The sequence below is a fragment of the Phasianus colchicus genome, chromosome 1 (genome assembly GCF_987193195.1).
Source record: "Phasianus colchicus chromosome 1, bPhaCol1.hap1.1, whole genome shotgun sequence".
NCBI lineage: Eukaryota > Metazoa > Chordata > Aves > Galliformes > Phasianidae > Phasianus > Phasianus colchicus.
In genome coordinates this window covers 13,459,296-13,476,688 of record NC_143436.1, presented here as the reverse complement: position 1 = coordinate 13,476,688, position 17,393 = coordinate 13,459,296, and the positions used below count along the sequence as shown (strand labels likewise).

General features: G+C 39.9%; 2 protein-coding genes across 5 annotated transcripts in view; one reads left to right on the top strand and one right to left on the bottom strand.

Moving 5' to 3' along the window:
• Positions 1-5,608, bottom strand: part of FAM185A (family with sequence similarity 185 member A) — a 42,315-nt gene extending 36,707 nt beyond the window's left edge. The window contains exon 1 of the mRNA XM_031594297.2: positions 5,168-5,608. Coding sequence (XP_031450157.2) covers positions 5,168-5,534 — 367 coding nt within the window. The 5' untranslated portion in view covers positions 5,535-5,608. The remainder of the gene's footprint in view (positions 1-5,167) is intronic.
• Positions 5,609-5,692: 84 nt separating this feature from the next.
• The window catches only part of CCDC146 (coiled-coil domain containing 146), a 69,398-nt gene continuing 57,697 nt past the window's right edge, over positions 5,693-17,393 (top strand). For 3 of the 4 annotated variants that reach the window (XM_031593856.2, XM_031593772.2, XM_031593609.2), the window contains exons 1-3: positions 5,693-5,854; positions 8,000-8,085; positions 11,844-12,010. In XM_031593856.2, coding sequence (XP_031449716.2) covers positions 11,855-12,010 — 156 coding nt within the window. In that variant the 5' untranslated portion in view covers positions 5,693-5,854; positions 8,000-8,085; positions 11,844-11,854. Of the gene's footprint in view, positions 5,855-6,469; positions 6,666-7,999; positions 8,086-11,843; positions 12,011-17,393 lie in introns of all 4 variants that reach the window. The other variant, XM_090135543.1, reaches the window with a different exon arrangement.

Here is a 17,393-nt window from a genome sequence, read left to right as displayed (position 1 = left end):
TCAAGTAAGTAATTCATGGGCTCAGAACGTTCCACACAGGACAGCATTTCTGTGCCATTTATGATCAAGGATGAACTCAAAGGACAGGGAGAAATGTGAGAACCTGCAGTCAGAGGATTCTGACTGTATTAACAATCATTTACATTAATGACCACCATAAACTCTGGCAAGAGTTTATTTTGTTCTAAGGAAGAAAAATAAGCAAGAGTAAAAAAAAAATTAAAGATTTAATTGCCACAGCAAGCTAAGAGGTTAATTTTAGTGAAGATACACATGCTATCTGAAGGCCACATTTCAGAAAGGGGCCAGCAGAGCTGGACTGGATAGGCAGGTTTCCCAAAAAGCCTATTGTTTGTACACCTTTTTCCCTTAGCCTGCTCGCAGAACAGGTAGATGTACAGTCCTCCAAGATAGAGATACAGTGACTGAGATTTTATCTAATTGAACATTTCTTAAACTTCAAGTCAATTTTAAAAGAGGTTTTGAAGCATGTAAAAGCACAAAATCTGACAAGTGAGATTGGTGGCTATCATCAGAGGCTGGAAAGCCATCACCATAATGTTTGTATGGCCAAAGCCTAGACAGTTTCACTAGACTAGAAATATCAGAGCAGTATTTGAGCAATTTTCATCTAATCAGAGCTGGTTCTCAAGTTGCCAAGGCAGGCAGATAAAACTTTTCCAGGATGCTGTATTTCCTGGGGAGCAGCTGAATTGTTTAAAGGCAACTCCCAGAGAGACACCAACAGAAGCGCTTTTCAGATATCTGAGCTTGAAACAGCATGTCCCTGCATGGCACAAACCTGAAGACAAAAAGGAAAACAAAATAGTTTTTGAAATACAAGCTGTCTTGCTCAAAACTGCTCAATTCACTCACTGGAAAACTGCACAGTGCTTGGAAGGGCCTATGCAAGACTTCTACTACTTTGCTTTCAGCAAAGAGAGGGGTCACAAAAAGTAATTTGCTTATGCAAACTTTTAAATTCTATCAGCATGGTAAGCCTCCAGCTCTTATCCCTTCTGTCAAAAAGACTGTCACAAGATGTTGGGGCCAGACAGGATCCACCTGAAGGTGCTGAGGGAGCTGGTAGAAGTGATTGCTAAGTCATTTTTAATAACAAAAGATGATGATTCTGCAAGGTATGTCCTGGCTGTTATTTGAAAACTATATTAGAAACATAATCCTAGATGTCCTCTCCTGGCATGGATCTTCAGTGCTATTCTGAAGGTTCAAGTGTAAGTTGTCAAGAAACACAGGATTCCTGCCCTGCAAACAACCATGCCTTGATCCTTCACAGAGTCACAGTGCACTGCTAGCCTTGATCTAGGAAAAAATTAGCAGGAATGGAATGCTGCTGTCTTGTGAACAAGCTTCCTAGGCAAGAACAAAAGACTCAAAAAAAAAAAAAAAAAAAGAGCTGGATAATATTGCTAATGAAACAAGGATGAGGATATAATTTCAGTGCCAAAGCTCCAAGAATACACTGACTGCCAACTTCCGCCACACAAACCTTGAAGAACACACATCTCTGAGGTGCAAACAACTCACACCTTAATGTACACAGGGAAAACAGACCACTAGCATGGGAATGTAGGCAGGGGTACCCAGAAACGCCACCTTTAGCTATCGTATTTAAACACTTCACCAGCATACTTCCCAGTGACTCAGCAGCACTGAAACAGTGGAAGTACTTTATGGTACTGATCCAATTCTCAGCTCACAGAGGAAGCTTACCAGTACATGCACGTACATGTTAAAGTCATTCAGCTCCATTTATTCTGATGTGATAGCCTCAGTATTTGCTACTCTGAGGTTGCAAGTCTGCCACATCTAGTAGGCGTGAACAATCTTTGCTTCCCTACTCAACTGTTGTTTATGCTTAAGAAAAGCAAGATGTGAATAAAACATTCATATCTGCTTTCTATTAACTTTCATGAAAAAGAGAAAGAATCTACATTATTTAGCTAAAAATGAAAGTGATCCTATGGGTTTTCATAAAACTAACGTGGAAGAGTTAATTTCTCCCAAGGAGAGAACTGACACCACACCAAAAAACACCACAGTGACTTACAAACTGGCCTAGCCCCAGAACACCCTTGAGCACAGAGTGCCGGTATTCTCAGTAAAGCTTTGCAACCACTTCAAGCTTCATGGTTCTCCTACATGAGTTTGGCATAGAAATCTGTGTTGTAAACAGGATGTAACATAGAAGAGCATCGGTACAGTCTGCTGAAGGAGCCTGTATAATCTTCATCCCTGGAGGTTTTCAAAACCTGGAACTAGAAATGTCTGAGGTCCCTTCCAACCTGAATTATCCTATGATTCTAATAATAGAATAACTGTATAGGAAGAAAAGACAGCTTGTTTACCTGAGCATACTACACAGGAAGAGGTGATTTCAAGGTTGAACAGCACATGCAATTCTAGACACCAAGACACTGAGTTCTCTTTGCATGCAGAGCAGATTCATAACCCACAATATAGATAAGCTGAAGTAAAATAAATCAATACAAATTCTGTTAAAGGGAAATTAATTGGCATCTGTCATCCATGCAGGCTAAATATGTCAGAGAGGATGATCAGATTGTGTATTATATTGAAAGACTGCCCAGCACAAGACTGGACACTTAGACAGAAACAAAGGGTCACTTAGTAGTCAGCCCATAAGGCAAAGTAAGTTGCCTTTGGTTTAAAGTATGTATTTAAACTTGTAACCTAGCATCTTCTGCACATTTTCTTTGGGTTGTGTGTTGGAGCTTCCTGGATAAGCTCCAACCTAAACTGCTAAGTCCGTTAGGAAATACTTCCAAAACAAGAAAGCTAGCTAGAATGCTGGAAAGATATAATGTAAAGACTACACAATTTCTTACAGTTGACAGATGGGAGCTGAGATAAGAGTCTGAAGAGGCTGCAGTCAACATCCTCATGCACTCAAGGAAGGATGGAGAAAAGCCAGAACGTTCACATGGACTTGATGATCTTGAGCGTCTTTTCCAACTTCAGTGATTCTGCGAGTCCAGAGCCATCTAGGATATGTTCTAGATTGAGGCACACTGTCCAAGAACTAAGGCACAAGGAGTGCTGATGTACTGATGTTTGCTTACAAAACACTTCCTTCCTAAACAAAGGAGAGGAACAACCCCAAAATAAACTCAGAGGACCCCAGAAAATCAAACCAGAACCGAGAGGACACGGAGTGGAACCTTACTGACATGCAGCAATTCTGTTTAACTGGGTACAAAAAATATTTTAAGAAATATATCTCCGAATATACCTGATTAACAGCATGATGAGACAACACTAACATCATGCTAATTAAGATGTGACTAACAGCAAGTAGTAGAATTGGACTATAATCCAGACTGTATAGGACACTCGAGTTGTGTGATCTTTCCACAACATTAAGTGGAACAAGTAGCTTAGAGACCTAAAAGTTAATGAAGCCTATTTCAAGAATGTCAAAAGGAAAAAGACTATCATATGAGACTGTCTGCAGAGCTGGTGATGTTCCAAATATAATAAGAATATAATCTCAAAAACAGGACAAAGGCTAAATGAGTTCTTTGTGTTAGAATTCATTGTTGAGAACTTTAGGGATGCTCCATGCATTTGAACTCTTCATCAACACTGAGTTTCTCCAGATCTTAACACAATGAATTCTCTCCCTGCACTCCACAAGAGAGTAGCAAGGAGCAGCACAAAACACCCCGGAGAAAATGAAGTATAAGTGAAACCTGATCAGATGAAGGATCTTGGTTTGACTGTACTCCTGGGAGGAACCTTATCAATGAGCTATAGGGAAGTCAAAGTAACGTTCCAAATTGCCAACCAGAAAAAAAAAAAATAAAAGCATAAGAACATAACAGATTGACAACTCTTAAAAAAAAGGTAAAATCTACAAAATTCTGCTAGAGAGAGCATTTCTGCCCCCTAATGTCGCTGCAGTTCAGTAAAAGAGGCAACCAACAGACAACAGCTGATTTGTTTAGAAACAACCAACTTGGATTCTCAGAAGGCTTTGACAAGGCCCTTACTTTTATATTTGTTCTCTGTCTTTTTAATTATAAATGATGAATTATCCCCAACACTTGGTGAATTTAGAAATCAGTACAAACAGCCAGGTTCATCAATTGATTTATTCAGAGTAGTTAAAGCTGACTGACAAATTGTACACCTGCATGATAAAAATCAGAGGAAATTCAGTGGCACATCTAATGAATCTGGAGAAAAGAAGGCTGCGGGGTGACCTCATTGCAGCCTTTCAATACCTAAAGGGAGCCTACAAACAGGAGGGGAGTCAACTCTTTGAAAGGGTTGATAACTGCAGGACAAGGGGAAATGGCTTTAAGTTGAGGGAGGGGAGATTTAGGTTGGATGTCAGGGGGAAGTTCTTTACAGAGAGAGTGGTGAGGTGCTGGAACAGGCTGCCCAGAGAGGCTGTGGATGCCCCGTCCCTGGAGGTATTCAAGGCCAGATTGGATGGGGCCCTGGGCAGCCTGGTCTAGTATTAAATGGGGAGGTTGGTGGCCCTGTATGTGGCAGGGGGGTTGGAGATTCATGATCCTTGAGGTCCCTTCAAACCCTGGCCATTCTGTGACTCTGTGAATCACTCTGTCAGAAGACATGGAATTTGTCAAAAAGCTTTTCACAGACAAGCACTTCTTCCCAGAGTTCCTCTGTGGGTCTGTAACAGGCTACAACAGCTGACAACTGAGAGTACTCCTGGGTGAAGCATCATTTCTTTCTGTCCTGTTCTTATTCTGCCCTGAGTAACTGCTGGACTCAGCAATGAGCCAACTGTACTCATCAGAGCAATCAGTACGGCTGTCCTGAGACAAAGCTGGTAATAATAAAACAGATTAAAGGTTCAGCACATCTTTGCCATAAAAGCCTGGAGAAGTGGTAACTAAAAAAGCATAACGCAGTGGCCTAGAAACTGACAGGTGACACCTATTTAGTATCCTTCGTACCTGGTCAGACGGGATTATTCACCAGCTCCCATAGCACAACTGCAGCAGATGACACAGAGCCTTGAATAACCACTCGAAACAAAACAAATAACTTTTTTTTTTGGTACGCTGAGGAGTCGTTGTGCATCTCAGCTCCCCGCATTAGTGACCCTAACGGCAGCCCACACGCCGTATCACAGCCCCGCCCCGTCACGCACCGAACTTCGCCGGCGTCCGGACGTCCACCGCAGCCTTGCCGTCCATGCCCTCGGCAGCGATGGCCAGCAGCTGCAGCGCCTCGTCGTAGCGCACCCGGACGTGCTCGAGGTGGCGGCGGGCGCTCCTCTCCACGCCGCTGACGGTGACCAACACGCGGTCCGCGCCCGGGTAGCGCTGCGGGTCGAGCGGCCGCACGCTCACCTGGCACGGCAGCCGCACCCGCAGCCGCCCCCGCGGGCCGACCACCAGCGTCCACTCCTTCAGCGGCTTGGCGCCGCCGAGCTCGGCGGAGCCGCTGCAGCCGCGGCACCACCCGCCCGCCGCCCTCAGCACGGACGGCGCCCAGCGCGGGGGCAGCGCCTGCATGGTGCCGGTGACGCTACGCCGTCCGGCGCCGCTTCGGTAAACAGGCGGCGGCCGTTGGCAAACGCCCCGCCCGCCGCGGAGCCTACTGGGAGTCGTAGTTCGCCGGCGGATGGAGGGCGCTGAGGGTCCGCCGTGCTCATTGGCTGAGGAGAGAAGGGGGAGGGCGCAGCGCGGCCGTGTTCTTCTCCTATTCGTCAGCGGGAAAGACGCTGCGGCCAATCGGCAGCCAGGATGAGAGGAAGGCCGGCAAAGGGAGCAGGAGGAGGCGGGCCCATGTTGCCATAGCAACGGGACGCCGCGAGGCGGGGCGCGCCGCGCAGGTAGGGCCGGGCAGCGGCGGCAATTCGCGGTCCCTGCGGGGATAATTTACTGAGTTCTCTACAAATATGTCGTGAAACAGTTATCCCGGGAGGGCGTGCAAGCAAGTGGGGAGCCGCGGAGTTCAATTAAAAAAACTTTTTCGGGATTCAGTGCCTGCAGTGTAGGATAGTTGTAACGGGGAGGTGGGGTGCGGGCGTTGCTCCGTGTTTCGTCTCAGAAATCGTTAAACGAACACAGAAAGGTCCAACCTGCCATGTGATGGTTTAGGGTAGAGAAATAGAGCTCTGCCGAGACGAAAATGCAGCAATAAGTATCTTGGGACGTGTGGAAGGGCATGAGTTAATTTTTCCAAGTCGTGAGGAATTGCCGGTCTTTGAAAAAAGGAAGGGAGGAAGGAAGAAAGAAGGAAAGAAGAAGAGGGGAGAAAGAAGGAAAGAGAGAAAGGAAAGAAGGAAAGAAAGAAGGAAAGAAAGAAAGAAAAAAGAAAGAAGGAAAGAAGGAAAGAAAGAAGGAAGGAAGGAAAGAAATAAGGAAAGAAGGAAAGAAAGAAAGAAAGAAAATGAAATAAAGGAAAAGTAAGAAAGAAAGAAAGAATATGAACTAACGTATTGCAGAGTTCCCACTCTTGAGACCAGATCTGAATGTTGCTGTACGAGTTGTCAGGGAAGCCGGGACAGAGCTGCAGTGTGCGGCACTGCCGCTAGGTGGCAGCAGACGCAACAGATTGGCCGCCTGTTCCCGGTGAGGGCGCCGCTCACACATCGCTGCTGGAACGGAACATCCGCCGCCTCACCGCGCTCACGACTTCTGGTTGGTCTCTAAATGCTCGGCAAGCATCGATGAATGTCAATGGGCGCCCTTGTTTTCACATGGAGGAATTCAGTTTTTGCTTTATAAGTAGTTCCATGTCAGATGCAATTCAGACAGACTGCCCCTTTGCTGCTGCGTGTTGCACAGAGACAAAATATGACAGAATGTTGGTGGGAAGGTTCAAACTGTACTGCCATACCAGCAACATCTGCCTCTGGCGTTGTAGGCCAACATAATAAATTAGCAGGCACTGCTTTCAGAGCAGTCCTCATCTATTTTGGCTGTAATATTGATTCAATTTCATATGGAATGCTTCCTGCAGGAGTATTCTTGTGTTAGCTCGTGTTGAGGCTCCTATCTACAAGAACCTCTCCTTTGAGTTAACACCCAGTGCTTGGGCAAGGTTAGCCTCACTCAGAGCTGGCTGTTCATTTATGTTTCTTCAGCTAAGGTTTAAGAATTTTAGTGTCATGATATAAATTTTTAAGTTTATTAAAAATTCCACGCATTTCCACTGTAGAATATTTGCATGGCATTATTGTAATCTATTTTTTTGTGGTTGGTAATTTATATTTTTCTATATCTTTCTGAACTGCTCCCTTGAGCCCTCAGATTTTCAAATCATGAGTTGGTGGTTAGGCAGAGCTTGTTTTGTTTGTTTTCTCTTGGTGTTTCAGTGTGTGTGTAGTGATGGAAACGGTTTCTTCTTGGGGTAGAGAGGGCAGATAGGCTTAGATTTCAGGGTTATTATTTGTTTGTCATGCTACAAGAAATCTTCTGAGGAAATCAAGTTCCTCATGGAAACCAAGTGAAAAGGGAAGTGACAATTCTCACCATTCAAATCATCCCTATCTAAGCCCTATCTATGGCTCCAGCAGATGAAGTCTGTGGGTGGCTCAGGGTGATTCCATCCTAAACAGCAGGGACTTGAAAACAAACAGAAATAATGGAATTCATAACAGAATTGTTAAGCAATTGAAGTATGCAGTGTGTTATCATCTCCCCAAAATAGTTGTCTATGTAGTCACGTGTCTAATCAAACAAAGTACTCTGAATTGCATGGAATAATAAATAACTTATTGTAACTATGTAATTTTAATTTCAGCTGTTGCTTAATGTTGGTATAGCTTTGTGTTTTAAAGACATAGCCTTTAGTACTGAAGCTTTGCCCAGTTAATACAGAGGTCCTGCTATTTACTAGACTGCAAACTTTAACTATAGGAAAGAAGCATTAGGAAATAAGATGTTAGGAAATGAAAAAAAAATCACTGTGCCACTGAATAAATCCCTAGTACTCCTGTGTTACCAATATTTTCTCCTCCCTCTCTTTGAAGAGGATATGATACAGCTGGAAAAGACTTGGAGAAGGATGACAAAGACAGCAGAAGGCAGAGAAGGACTTTATTATCAATAGCAGCAGGTAGGTTGAGTTCTTCTGCCCAGAGAAATGATTACCAGAGACTGTGCTAGAAAACAACTGCCATTGAAAGATTGAGATTATTCAGTGACCCATCCAGTAAAAGAACTAGGAGACATCAAGGAGCCAGATTCAAAACAAGCAAAAAGAACTGATTATGCATGTCATGCAGAGGTAAGATGAGAAACTCCATTCTGTCAGATTTTGCAGATACTGAAAGTTTTGCACAAGTTCAGGAAAACACCACTGATGGATTCTTCTGTCTGCCCCCTGGCATCCAGTGCTGGCTGGAGGTATGATGAGCTAAACCAGCTTTGGTCTCTCTAGGTATCATTGCTCTGATGTTCCAGCTGAATTGTATAACTTTTTTTCTGACTATTTTAGTGTAAATTGCTAAGCCAGTTGTCTCATTCTCAGAGCCATGTTTCTTTTTTTAGCATTTGTATGCAAAACTAAGCAGCATGGAGATGCGGATAAATATCCTGTGTCATGCCCAGTACCTTGGCTGAGGTCCTTTTCATTGTCTTCCTGCTCTGGGTGCTGCCTCTCAGCCAGCAGGACAGATGGGAATGTGCTCCTTGGCTAATTTCCATCAAAATTAGCCATTTTATCTCATACCATTGACTTAAAAATAGTAGGCTTCCTTAGCTGATTTTGCCTGAGAAAATGGTCCTAAAGCCATTCCTCCAGCAGGTCAGCATTGAGGGAGAAGAAAGGTATCTCCTCCTGCAAAGGAAGGCAGTGATACCCAGCATCCACTGATGTCACCGGCTCGGGAAGGAGATCCGTGTCTATGGCCTTGGTTCAACTTACATAGATTTATTTACATCTATTCTTTTAAACTTGCCTAAACCTTAGCTTTGTGCTCTTGTTTGAAACAAGAAAACCATTAGTGGTTTGGAGCATTTACATGTCAGTCTACACCAATTTAACTAACTTGGCTTAACTGTAATGGATGTTTTCTGAGATAACACAATTAAGACAAAATGTAAGGTGTTAATGAAGTGTAGTTCCCCCAGCAGAGACTTTTATAAATTTGGTGCTTTCTTAATAAGTCTAGCTGATGCATCTTTATACATAGAGCTGTATCTCTTCATGTTCAGAATGAAATTTTACTGCTTTTACTAATGTTACTACTTTTTGCAGTTGTCACTTTAGAAAGAGCCAATACAACTAAAAATGACCTTTCTGCATTCTTCACTGGCCTTTATATTAACACTGCTGATTGCTGGAGAGGAACTGAAGTAAAGTTGCTAGAGTTCATCTTGGAAATCTGCATTCAGACTTTTATTGCTGTCCTGAAGCTATTTCACAAGATATGACTCAGTTTCTAAAACAGACTTATAATTCTCTTTCTCAGCAATTCTCTGTGTTGGTTCAAGGCCTTGGTGTTATTTGCAGTTCTGCTGTTTAAGAACATCCATATTTATTGAACTACTCTGTAAATTTAGAAATCATTTCAGCTTTCATTTCTATTTGAATTAAACTGTTTATCAGATATGGCAAAAAATATTATTTTTCCACTTTGTTTTTTTGAACTCTCCGTATGCAATTTTCTCTAAGTTGGATTTTAAATGTAATTGTTTAGTGGATAGTTGAGGAATGCTAATCTTCACATGTCTTTTGTTACAGTACTGCTTGCTAATATTTTGAAAAGGCAAATCTGTTCCCTTCCTTCTTGAAAAGCAATGGAGACCCGCGTCTATCACAGTAGCCAAAGGCTGTCTAATTGTTTTCCTCTGTCCAATGGGTGATGATTTGTGTCTTATCATTATATTACAAACATTTCAGATTCAGGAGATTTTGTTGTCCTTTTGCTCAACAAAATGGAATCTCTGGTGAAAACATTTTTTGTGCTGTCATACTGTGAAAAGGTATTAACCTGGGTATTTTTTCACTTGCATCAAGTCTGTTTCACGTACAATTAAAATAAAGATGTCTACACATGAAGCTCCCAGTGTTTGGCATTGCTCTGCTTAGGGCTTTTTTCTCTTGAGCTTTTCACTCTTTCTCACTTCTTCCAGAAATTTGTGCAGAGGCACAAATAAAGCGACTGCACCCATAAAGGTGAAATGTGTATTCCCAAATATTCAGCAATTTTGTAGATGAGAAGCAAGTCTCACTTTATAATTGTGTATATGTACAGTGCTTCAGAGCTATTTTTTGGCCTTGGTGATGTTTACAGCTGTTTCACAATGTTTTGACTCCTTCAGGAGTGACCATGAAATTGCTTTTTCTTTTTTTCCATAAGCAAATACAGTTGCTGAAATCTCTAAAAGTCAAACTGTTCTTGAAGGAATTCCAAACAGTGCAGAATAAAGTCTGGTTTATAGACAATTTGTAGTCTACCTTTACAGACAAGAGATTTTTCAAAAAGTGGCTATGCTAAACAAAGCATCTTTATATCATTTTCCCATCACAGCTGTAAAAAGAAATCACACTTTGCTAACTGTCAGTTTTCTGACTTTGGAATGCAAAACTCTGGTTCTTTCATTGGAGAAACCTGATGCATACTATTAAAATATCACAAAAAAACTTCCCTCATTTTTATTGTGGATTTTTTTTTTATAATAAAAAAGATTTTTTAAAATGAGAATAATGACAAGACTAGATAATTTGATGTGAGTTCAGCATTTTGGCATCTGTCAGGATCTTGTTGTATCATTACTGCAGCAGAAAATAATGTTCTCTGGAAGAGTTGCTTTGCATAATAGTTACCTTAGAAGGAACTGTCAGAGTCAGGTGAATGCTTGCAGTCATCATCGACCTTTCTCCCCACATTTTGAACTGAAATACCAAGACTGTGATTTGTCTGTCCACTGCATCTAAGCCAACTATAGAGAACGTATGGAGAAATGCTTGACTTCCTCCATATATATTCTGTCTCCCCTGCTCTACAAACAAGCTCTGGCTCTCCTGTCTTGCTATGGCACAACAAGACTTCTGTGTGCCAGATTTCATTATATATCTACTCACTGTTCTCAGATATTATACCATGTTTTTGCATTTTGTATGGCTTTGGTGTTTCTTTCTTTTTTTGTTCATTATGACCATGCAATGACTTATGAGCACAAATAACCTTAATGATACTACCTACACATGTCAGACCATGTCTTTTCCTCAAGAACTCTACGTTCTGCAAAGGGGCTTCTGTTCTGTGTATTGGTACCCCACAAGATCAGGAGATGCAGCAAAGGGTGGGCATATATGGCTGGAGAGGAGGGGAGACAAATTCTTTGGTTAGTACTATGCAGACAACAGGAAATGTCGTAGGAGTTATACCTGCAATAGCCCTACCTACCTTGAGATTTTTTTTATGAGGCAGAAGCTGAAGTCTCCAATTGAACAGATTTTCAAAACTCAGATAATCAAAGCCCTAAAGAACTTGATTTAGGTTTGAAGTAAGCCCTGCTATGCAGAGGAGAGATGACTCCTGAAGCATTTTCCAACTTAGAGTTATTATTCAATGCCTGTCCTTTAAGAAGTATTGTTTTGCATACTCTCAAACGCTTACATAAAGAGAACTTAGCCAACTGTTTGAGGATTTTTAAAATACTCAAACAATGCTAGAGGGATAGTGCTGTTTCCTGTCTTTTATAAACTTACAGAGAATCCAAAATTGATAACATTCCAGTTTTTATTGTTTGAATGTGTGAGTCTTGCATGCAGACATTATTTTCTATACTACATATTTATCTTTCATAGTCACATGTATCCCAGGACTTAATTAACCAAATTTTGGTATTTTTGTTACTTCCTAGATCTCCAGAGAATGAGTCAAGCTGGTGATGAAAGTTCCAGTTCTGATGAAAAAGAATTGGAAGTCGAGAGGGAGCAACCTATCTGTGCTTTAGCTCCAACAGTATGTACCCGAGATGAAGGATCCACTGATGTAACATCAAGTCCTGCATTTCAGTGTTTAGATGAGGTATCACATACTCTAGTTTTCTTAGCTACAGCAGTGCATATTGTGTCAAAATCAAATAATTGAAAATGCATATTTTTTTTTGTTAATAGTTGAAGCACGTTACCATAGGCTACCTATAGCTTTCCTATCTTCTCTAATTTTTGTTCTAAGGCATAAGAATGTTTTATGAAGAAGGAGCAAACATATACTTCTTGCTGGGGATGGTATGCCTAACGGGTACCCATGTTGCTCCTTTCAGGGAGTGTTGCCTTAAGAGGTCACCACAGAGGTTGTTGCATCAATACTAGATTAAATCTTGGAATATCTTTCTAAATTTTTCCACACAAAGTATTTTGTATCATATTTTCTCTGAATTACTAGCTAGTCATTTATAGCTTTGTAGCAGTAAATACTTATCAGAAGGAAAACCTTTTGATATTAGGATTTATTTGAGAACAAATATAGTCCTTCTGGCAGTAAACCTTCCAACCAAACCACTCTTGTATTTCTCGTGAAAATAGCAGAAATTTCAAAAAGTCAAGCTTGCAGAACTTTCTCCTTCATTTTTAATAACAAATAGTAACAGTGTTTAGTCATGTGGAGTTGGGAAAATTATTAAAAGCTGGCTAGAGGTTTGAACAAAAGCCCCTCAGTCCATCATGACTTGCTTCTTTTCATCAAGCATTTTTATTTATCACCAAGATGACATCAAATATAACTCAATACTTCCACTGCTGTTGGTTAGAGGACTGTCATACATTCAAAAAATGAACTTTCCACTTCTTTTGGCCTTTGCTGTTATGTCCTTGAAATAAGACCTTTGCTGTAACACTTCTAATTGATTCTCTTGTCTTGTGTATCTTAACTCATAATCCTGTTCTCTTCTAGTATATACTTTTAGAAATAAATAAATCTGTATAATGTGAATAAGTTTAATGGAAAACTACACATTCTGGTACCTATTTGATGAAACAAATATATCACTTGGATAAATGCTACGTAAAGATTCTATACACTTTGCTAGTTAATTTTGAATTTTGTGCATTATGGACTAGGTATATGCAACTGTATTCTTAAAAGCAATGCAAATATGTTGAATTTTGTCATGTCCATTATCTCAATTTTAAGATATATTAACAATTATAAAATGAATATTCTACTAGTAACTAGGTTCATCGGTCTGAAGCTAGTCTTTCTTTCTTTGCTTTCAAATTGCTTTATTTTCCAACAGACATTACAATTGTACATTTCACCTCTGTCTGCAACTCTCTTTATCCTTATGTCATCATTGTTAAGTTATTTTCACTGCTGTAACAACACAGGAGATACTGAAATTGCCATTTGCATATTGAATAATATGCATATTGAATAATATGCATAATTTGCATAGTGAAAAATCTACCAAACATGACACAAAACTGGTATAAATGCTCAAAATGAAGACAGCAGGGCAGTGGAAATAAATTACAAATTGCCTCCTGCCTACTGTCACAATTTCTCTCCTCATAATTTTGGCTCTTCCATGTGCTGTAGCAGCATTATTTCCCACTAATTATTTTCCTTTCTTCCACCTGATCCAGGCTCCTTTAATAAGAACATAAATTAATAGAATAGATGTCTGCATGTCTGTTGTCATAATGATGCGGCTGGTATTCAGTTTGTAATCTATTATAATCTCTAAATCTTTTTCAGATACTTAAGCTCTTTTTTTTTTTAACCCAATTAAGATTAAATCCTACATATAAAAAAGAGCCCTACTCTATATATCTTTTCAATTTGTTAGTGAATCATTGACAGCTACACTCTAGGATAGTTTTCCAGCTGCTGTATCTTTACAAAATTACAAAGGTTTGATAAAATTGATCTGCTTACAAAAGATGTTGTTTCATCTTTCTGATTCAAATGACTATCCAAAACTCAGTATTCTTCAGGTTCTTTCAAGAAGAAGAAATTAGTTTGAGGGACTGGTATCTTTTTATTCTGTCTAGTTAATGCTGTTTATTTATAAATAGATATAGACAACCTGAAGGGAGGTTGTGGTGAGGTGGGGGTCAGCCTCTTCTCCCATGTAACTAGCAAAAGAATGAGAGGGAATGACTTCAAGTTGTGCCAGGGGAGAATCAGTTTGGATGTTAGGAAATACTACTTCTAAAGAGTGGACAGGCAGTGACACAGACTGCCCAGGGAGGTGATGGAGTCACTGTCCCTGGGAGTTTAGTCAAGAAAAGTTTAGATGTTGTACTGAGGGGCCATGGGTTAGTGGGAAATATTGGTGATAGGTGGATGGTTGGACTGGATGATCTTAGAGGTCTTTTCCAACCTCGGTGATTCCATGATTCTATGGAAATCCCGTTTTTCTGGGGAAAAAAAAAGATAAAGGATAAAGAAATGGTGAGAGGGTAACTTCCCCCAGTTTGGGGCCTTCTTCACTTGTCAGCAGTTCTTGTTAGGTTTTGTTTGAGAGTAATGTCTCTAAGCTTTTCTATGTTGTGCTTTCTCTTCCTTTTGCTGGTGTGCTCATGCATTAGAAAGATACTTGTTAGCTCTCTCAAAGGCATACATCAATTTTTAAAACAATTGTAGAAGAAATATTCTACAATATTTATCATGCATGTCTTTGTAGAAGACATTACAAGAGAGTTATTCATTCTGTAAAATGCTTCTGAATAAAAATAACTTTATTATTTACCGGAGGCAGTGAATTGGTACCTTATTAGGAAGTTACTACAGTAATCCCTTTCTGCTAATGAACACAGTCCATTTATGTGCTGAATCTGAACCTGCGGAAGGACGAACTCCTTTGGGAGATTTCTCTGGTTGGTCTGATGCAAACTGCTTTACTCTGTATTGTAGAATGATAAAATGTATTCTGTACCATATTTGAAGGCAGCGCCATATCTTCCATTTGCACTTTTTTAATGGAAATTGTCACTATCATGTGACGTTACTTTTTGCCAGTGTCCAAGCATCCTATTGCCATCATCCGTCAGGAAGGAGAAAGAGCCTTCCACAATACTCTATTAGTGACTAGCAAATATTTTTCATCACTATTTTGAATCTTTGAAGTCTTTCTGGGGTTAAGGAACTGAACAGTCAGCTACCCCTGACTGCCAAAAAGGAAGAACTGTTACTAGCATTAATATCTGTTAACCAGATTCCTGGTTCTACTGGGAACATAGAGCAAAGTCTCTGTGCTTACAAAAGATGGAATAATGTAGTGACAGAGAATTCTCAAACAAGTTTCACTTCTGCTGATGTGAGGCTAATTCATGTGGGTCTGTTAGCTGGAAGAGCTTTAAAGTCACGGAAGGATGCAGAGGTTCAATGCTTGAGCATGCTTCTTTTTCACCTGTTATTTGTACTTCAGCTACAGCTTTCAAATATGAAAACTAAGATCTAATATTTTTTTACAGTATTCTAACATTTGACAGTGCCACTCTGGAAAATAGAGCATTGTATTTATTTTTTTATTTGTCTTTGCTAAGAAGTTGGTTTTTAGTTCATTCTTAACTCAGGTTAAAAGGCAGATGTAAACAACTTTATTTTTAGATAAAAACGTTGGTATAACTTTAAATGGAACTTTTCCTATAAAAGCTAGCTTGGTAGACTAAAATAGACTTCAGAAGTATATTTCTGTAACCACAGCAGTGGCTAATTTGTTTCAGTACTCCCCAACCATATATATGCTATATATATATATATATAAATCTTAACATAACCATTGAATGCAAACAACATTTTATAACTTAAGCCGATCCTGGCGTACTCCACATTACGTGCTTCAAGGGCTTCTGGCACAGCAAAAGAGCTATATAAATATGTTGGCACAGACAGGGAGGACAGATGTTGTCTCCACCTCCACCCACAGGAATCTAACTGTTAATTAAACAAACGTTTTTTACTTTGTTGATATGGTCACTTGGAAAGTCAGTTAGGGATGATAATGTGGCTGTAAGTTTTCAGCTAGTAAGCAGTGTTCTGCATAGTGAATGTTAAACTCTGATTAGTGACTGTGATGGGAAAACTGATTGCTCTAATTGCTGGTAATACGTATTAGAAGCTGTAAAGGAGTGGACTGAATTTACAGATGCCTTTAACCAACACAAACAAGAACAGACTCAATGTAGTATGCTCTCTCTATAGAGAGATTCTTTTTGCTAGTTGAAATTGAGTATAAATAAACCCAGGAGGCTGTTGAATATAATGAGGTTATCACAAAGCAAGTAGTATTTCTGTTGATTATCAAACAGCATGTTTGATAGTGAGCACCCTTGTCAATGTCTTGTTATTTTTTGCTGTCAAGTGCAGATCTTGTGCTGTGCAGAGGAAATGGCTCCTGAAAGCAGTGAGGCTGAAGGAAAGAATAATCTGTAACTGTATTTCACCTTTCCACTGAAATTTCTGAGACTCTTGAAACTTAAAAAAACAAGTTCATTATTGTCTTTTGTTCCAAAGCTATCTCCCTCTCCCTCTATTCTTACTCTAAATTTGCATTTGAGACCAGATATCCCAAACTAGGGCACCCTTGTGCTAAAATCTATCTGGCCTTGGCTTAGACCATTGATGTCAGCACAGCTGTGTTGCAAGGAAGCCAGAGCAATGCTCACTTCATTTATGTGTCCAGCCATGGAGAGTCATCACTTTTATAAATCTGGTTACTTACAATGTTAACAAGTTGATTTCTAGTTTTCTAATTCAAAGAATCTATGTATTCAAATACTCCTAAATGAGGAAAGCCTTTAAGATCTGTGTTAAGAAGAATTAATTATCTTTTGGGTAAGCTGCAGAGGTATGCACAGGGGCTTTTATGCTCTGTCCAAACAGAGGAATGGGAATTTCTATTTCTCAGGGTGGATCCTACTTCCCTATAAAAGTCATAAGTTCTGTGTAATTCTTAGAAATCAGCATGTAAAACATACTTACAATTTTCTGTTGTGTAATTCTGAATGCTGGCATACTGTTTGCGTAGAAGCGTACCACTAGTTAGAGCCACAGTTTGTCTTAATTGTGTGGACATAATTAGGTAATACTGAGATCAGAAATAGTAAACAAGGACTTAAAAAATAACTGATTCACATCCTAATCTCATGACTTGTTTGAGCATTGGATGTGACACATCATCTTAAAACATTTTCTGTTTCTGGTTAACACTGAGGCTGATGGCCAAATTCACTTCTAACAGAAATATTATAACTCCATAGAAGTTTCATGAAAGCTGCAAACGCAGCCTAGCTGCTTCGTAGGTGGAGTGTTTGCATTTATCAGGAACTGTGAATGGAATTTTTCTTTTAAACATATGTCAGCATTTTCAGGCCCATGTATACCATATTGCTTTTATTTTATTTCTTGGGAAAAAAAGAGGACAAAACACATTTATAAGAATAGATTTCAATTTTTTTTTTTT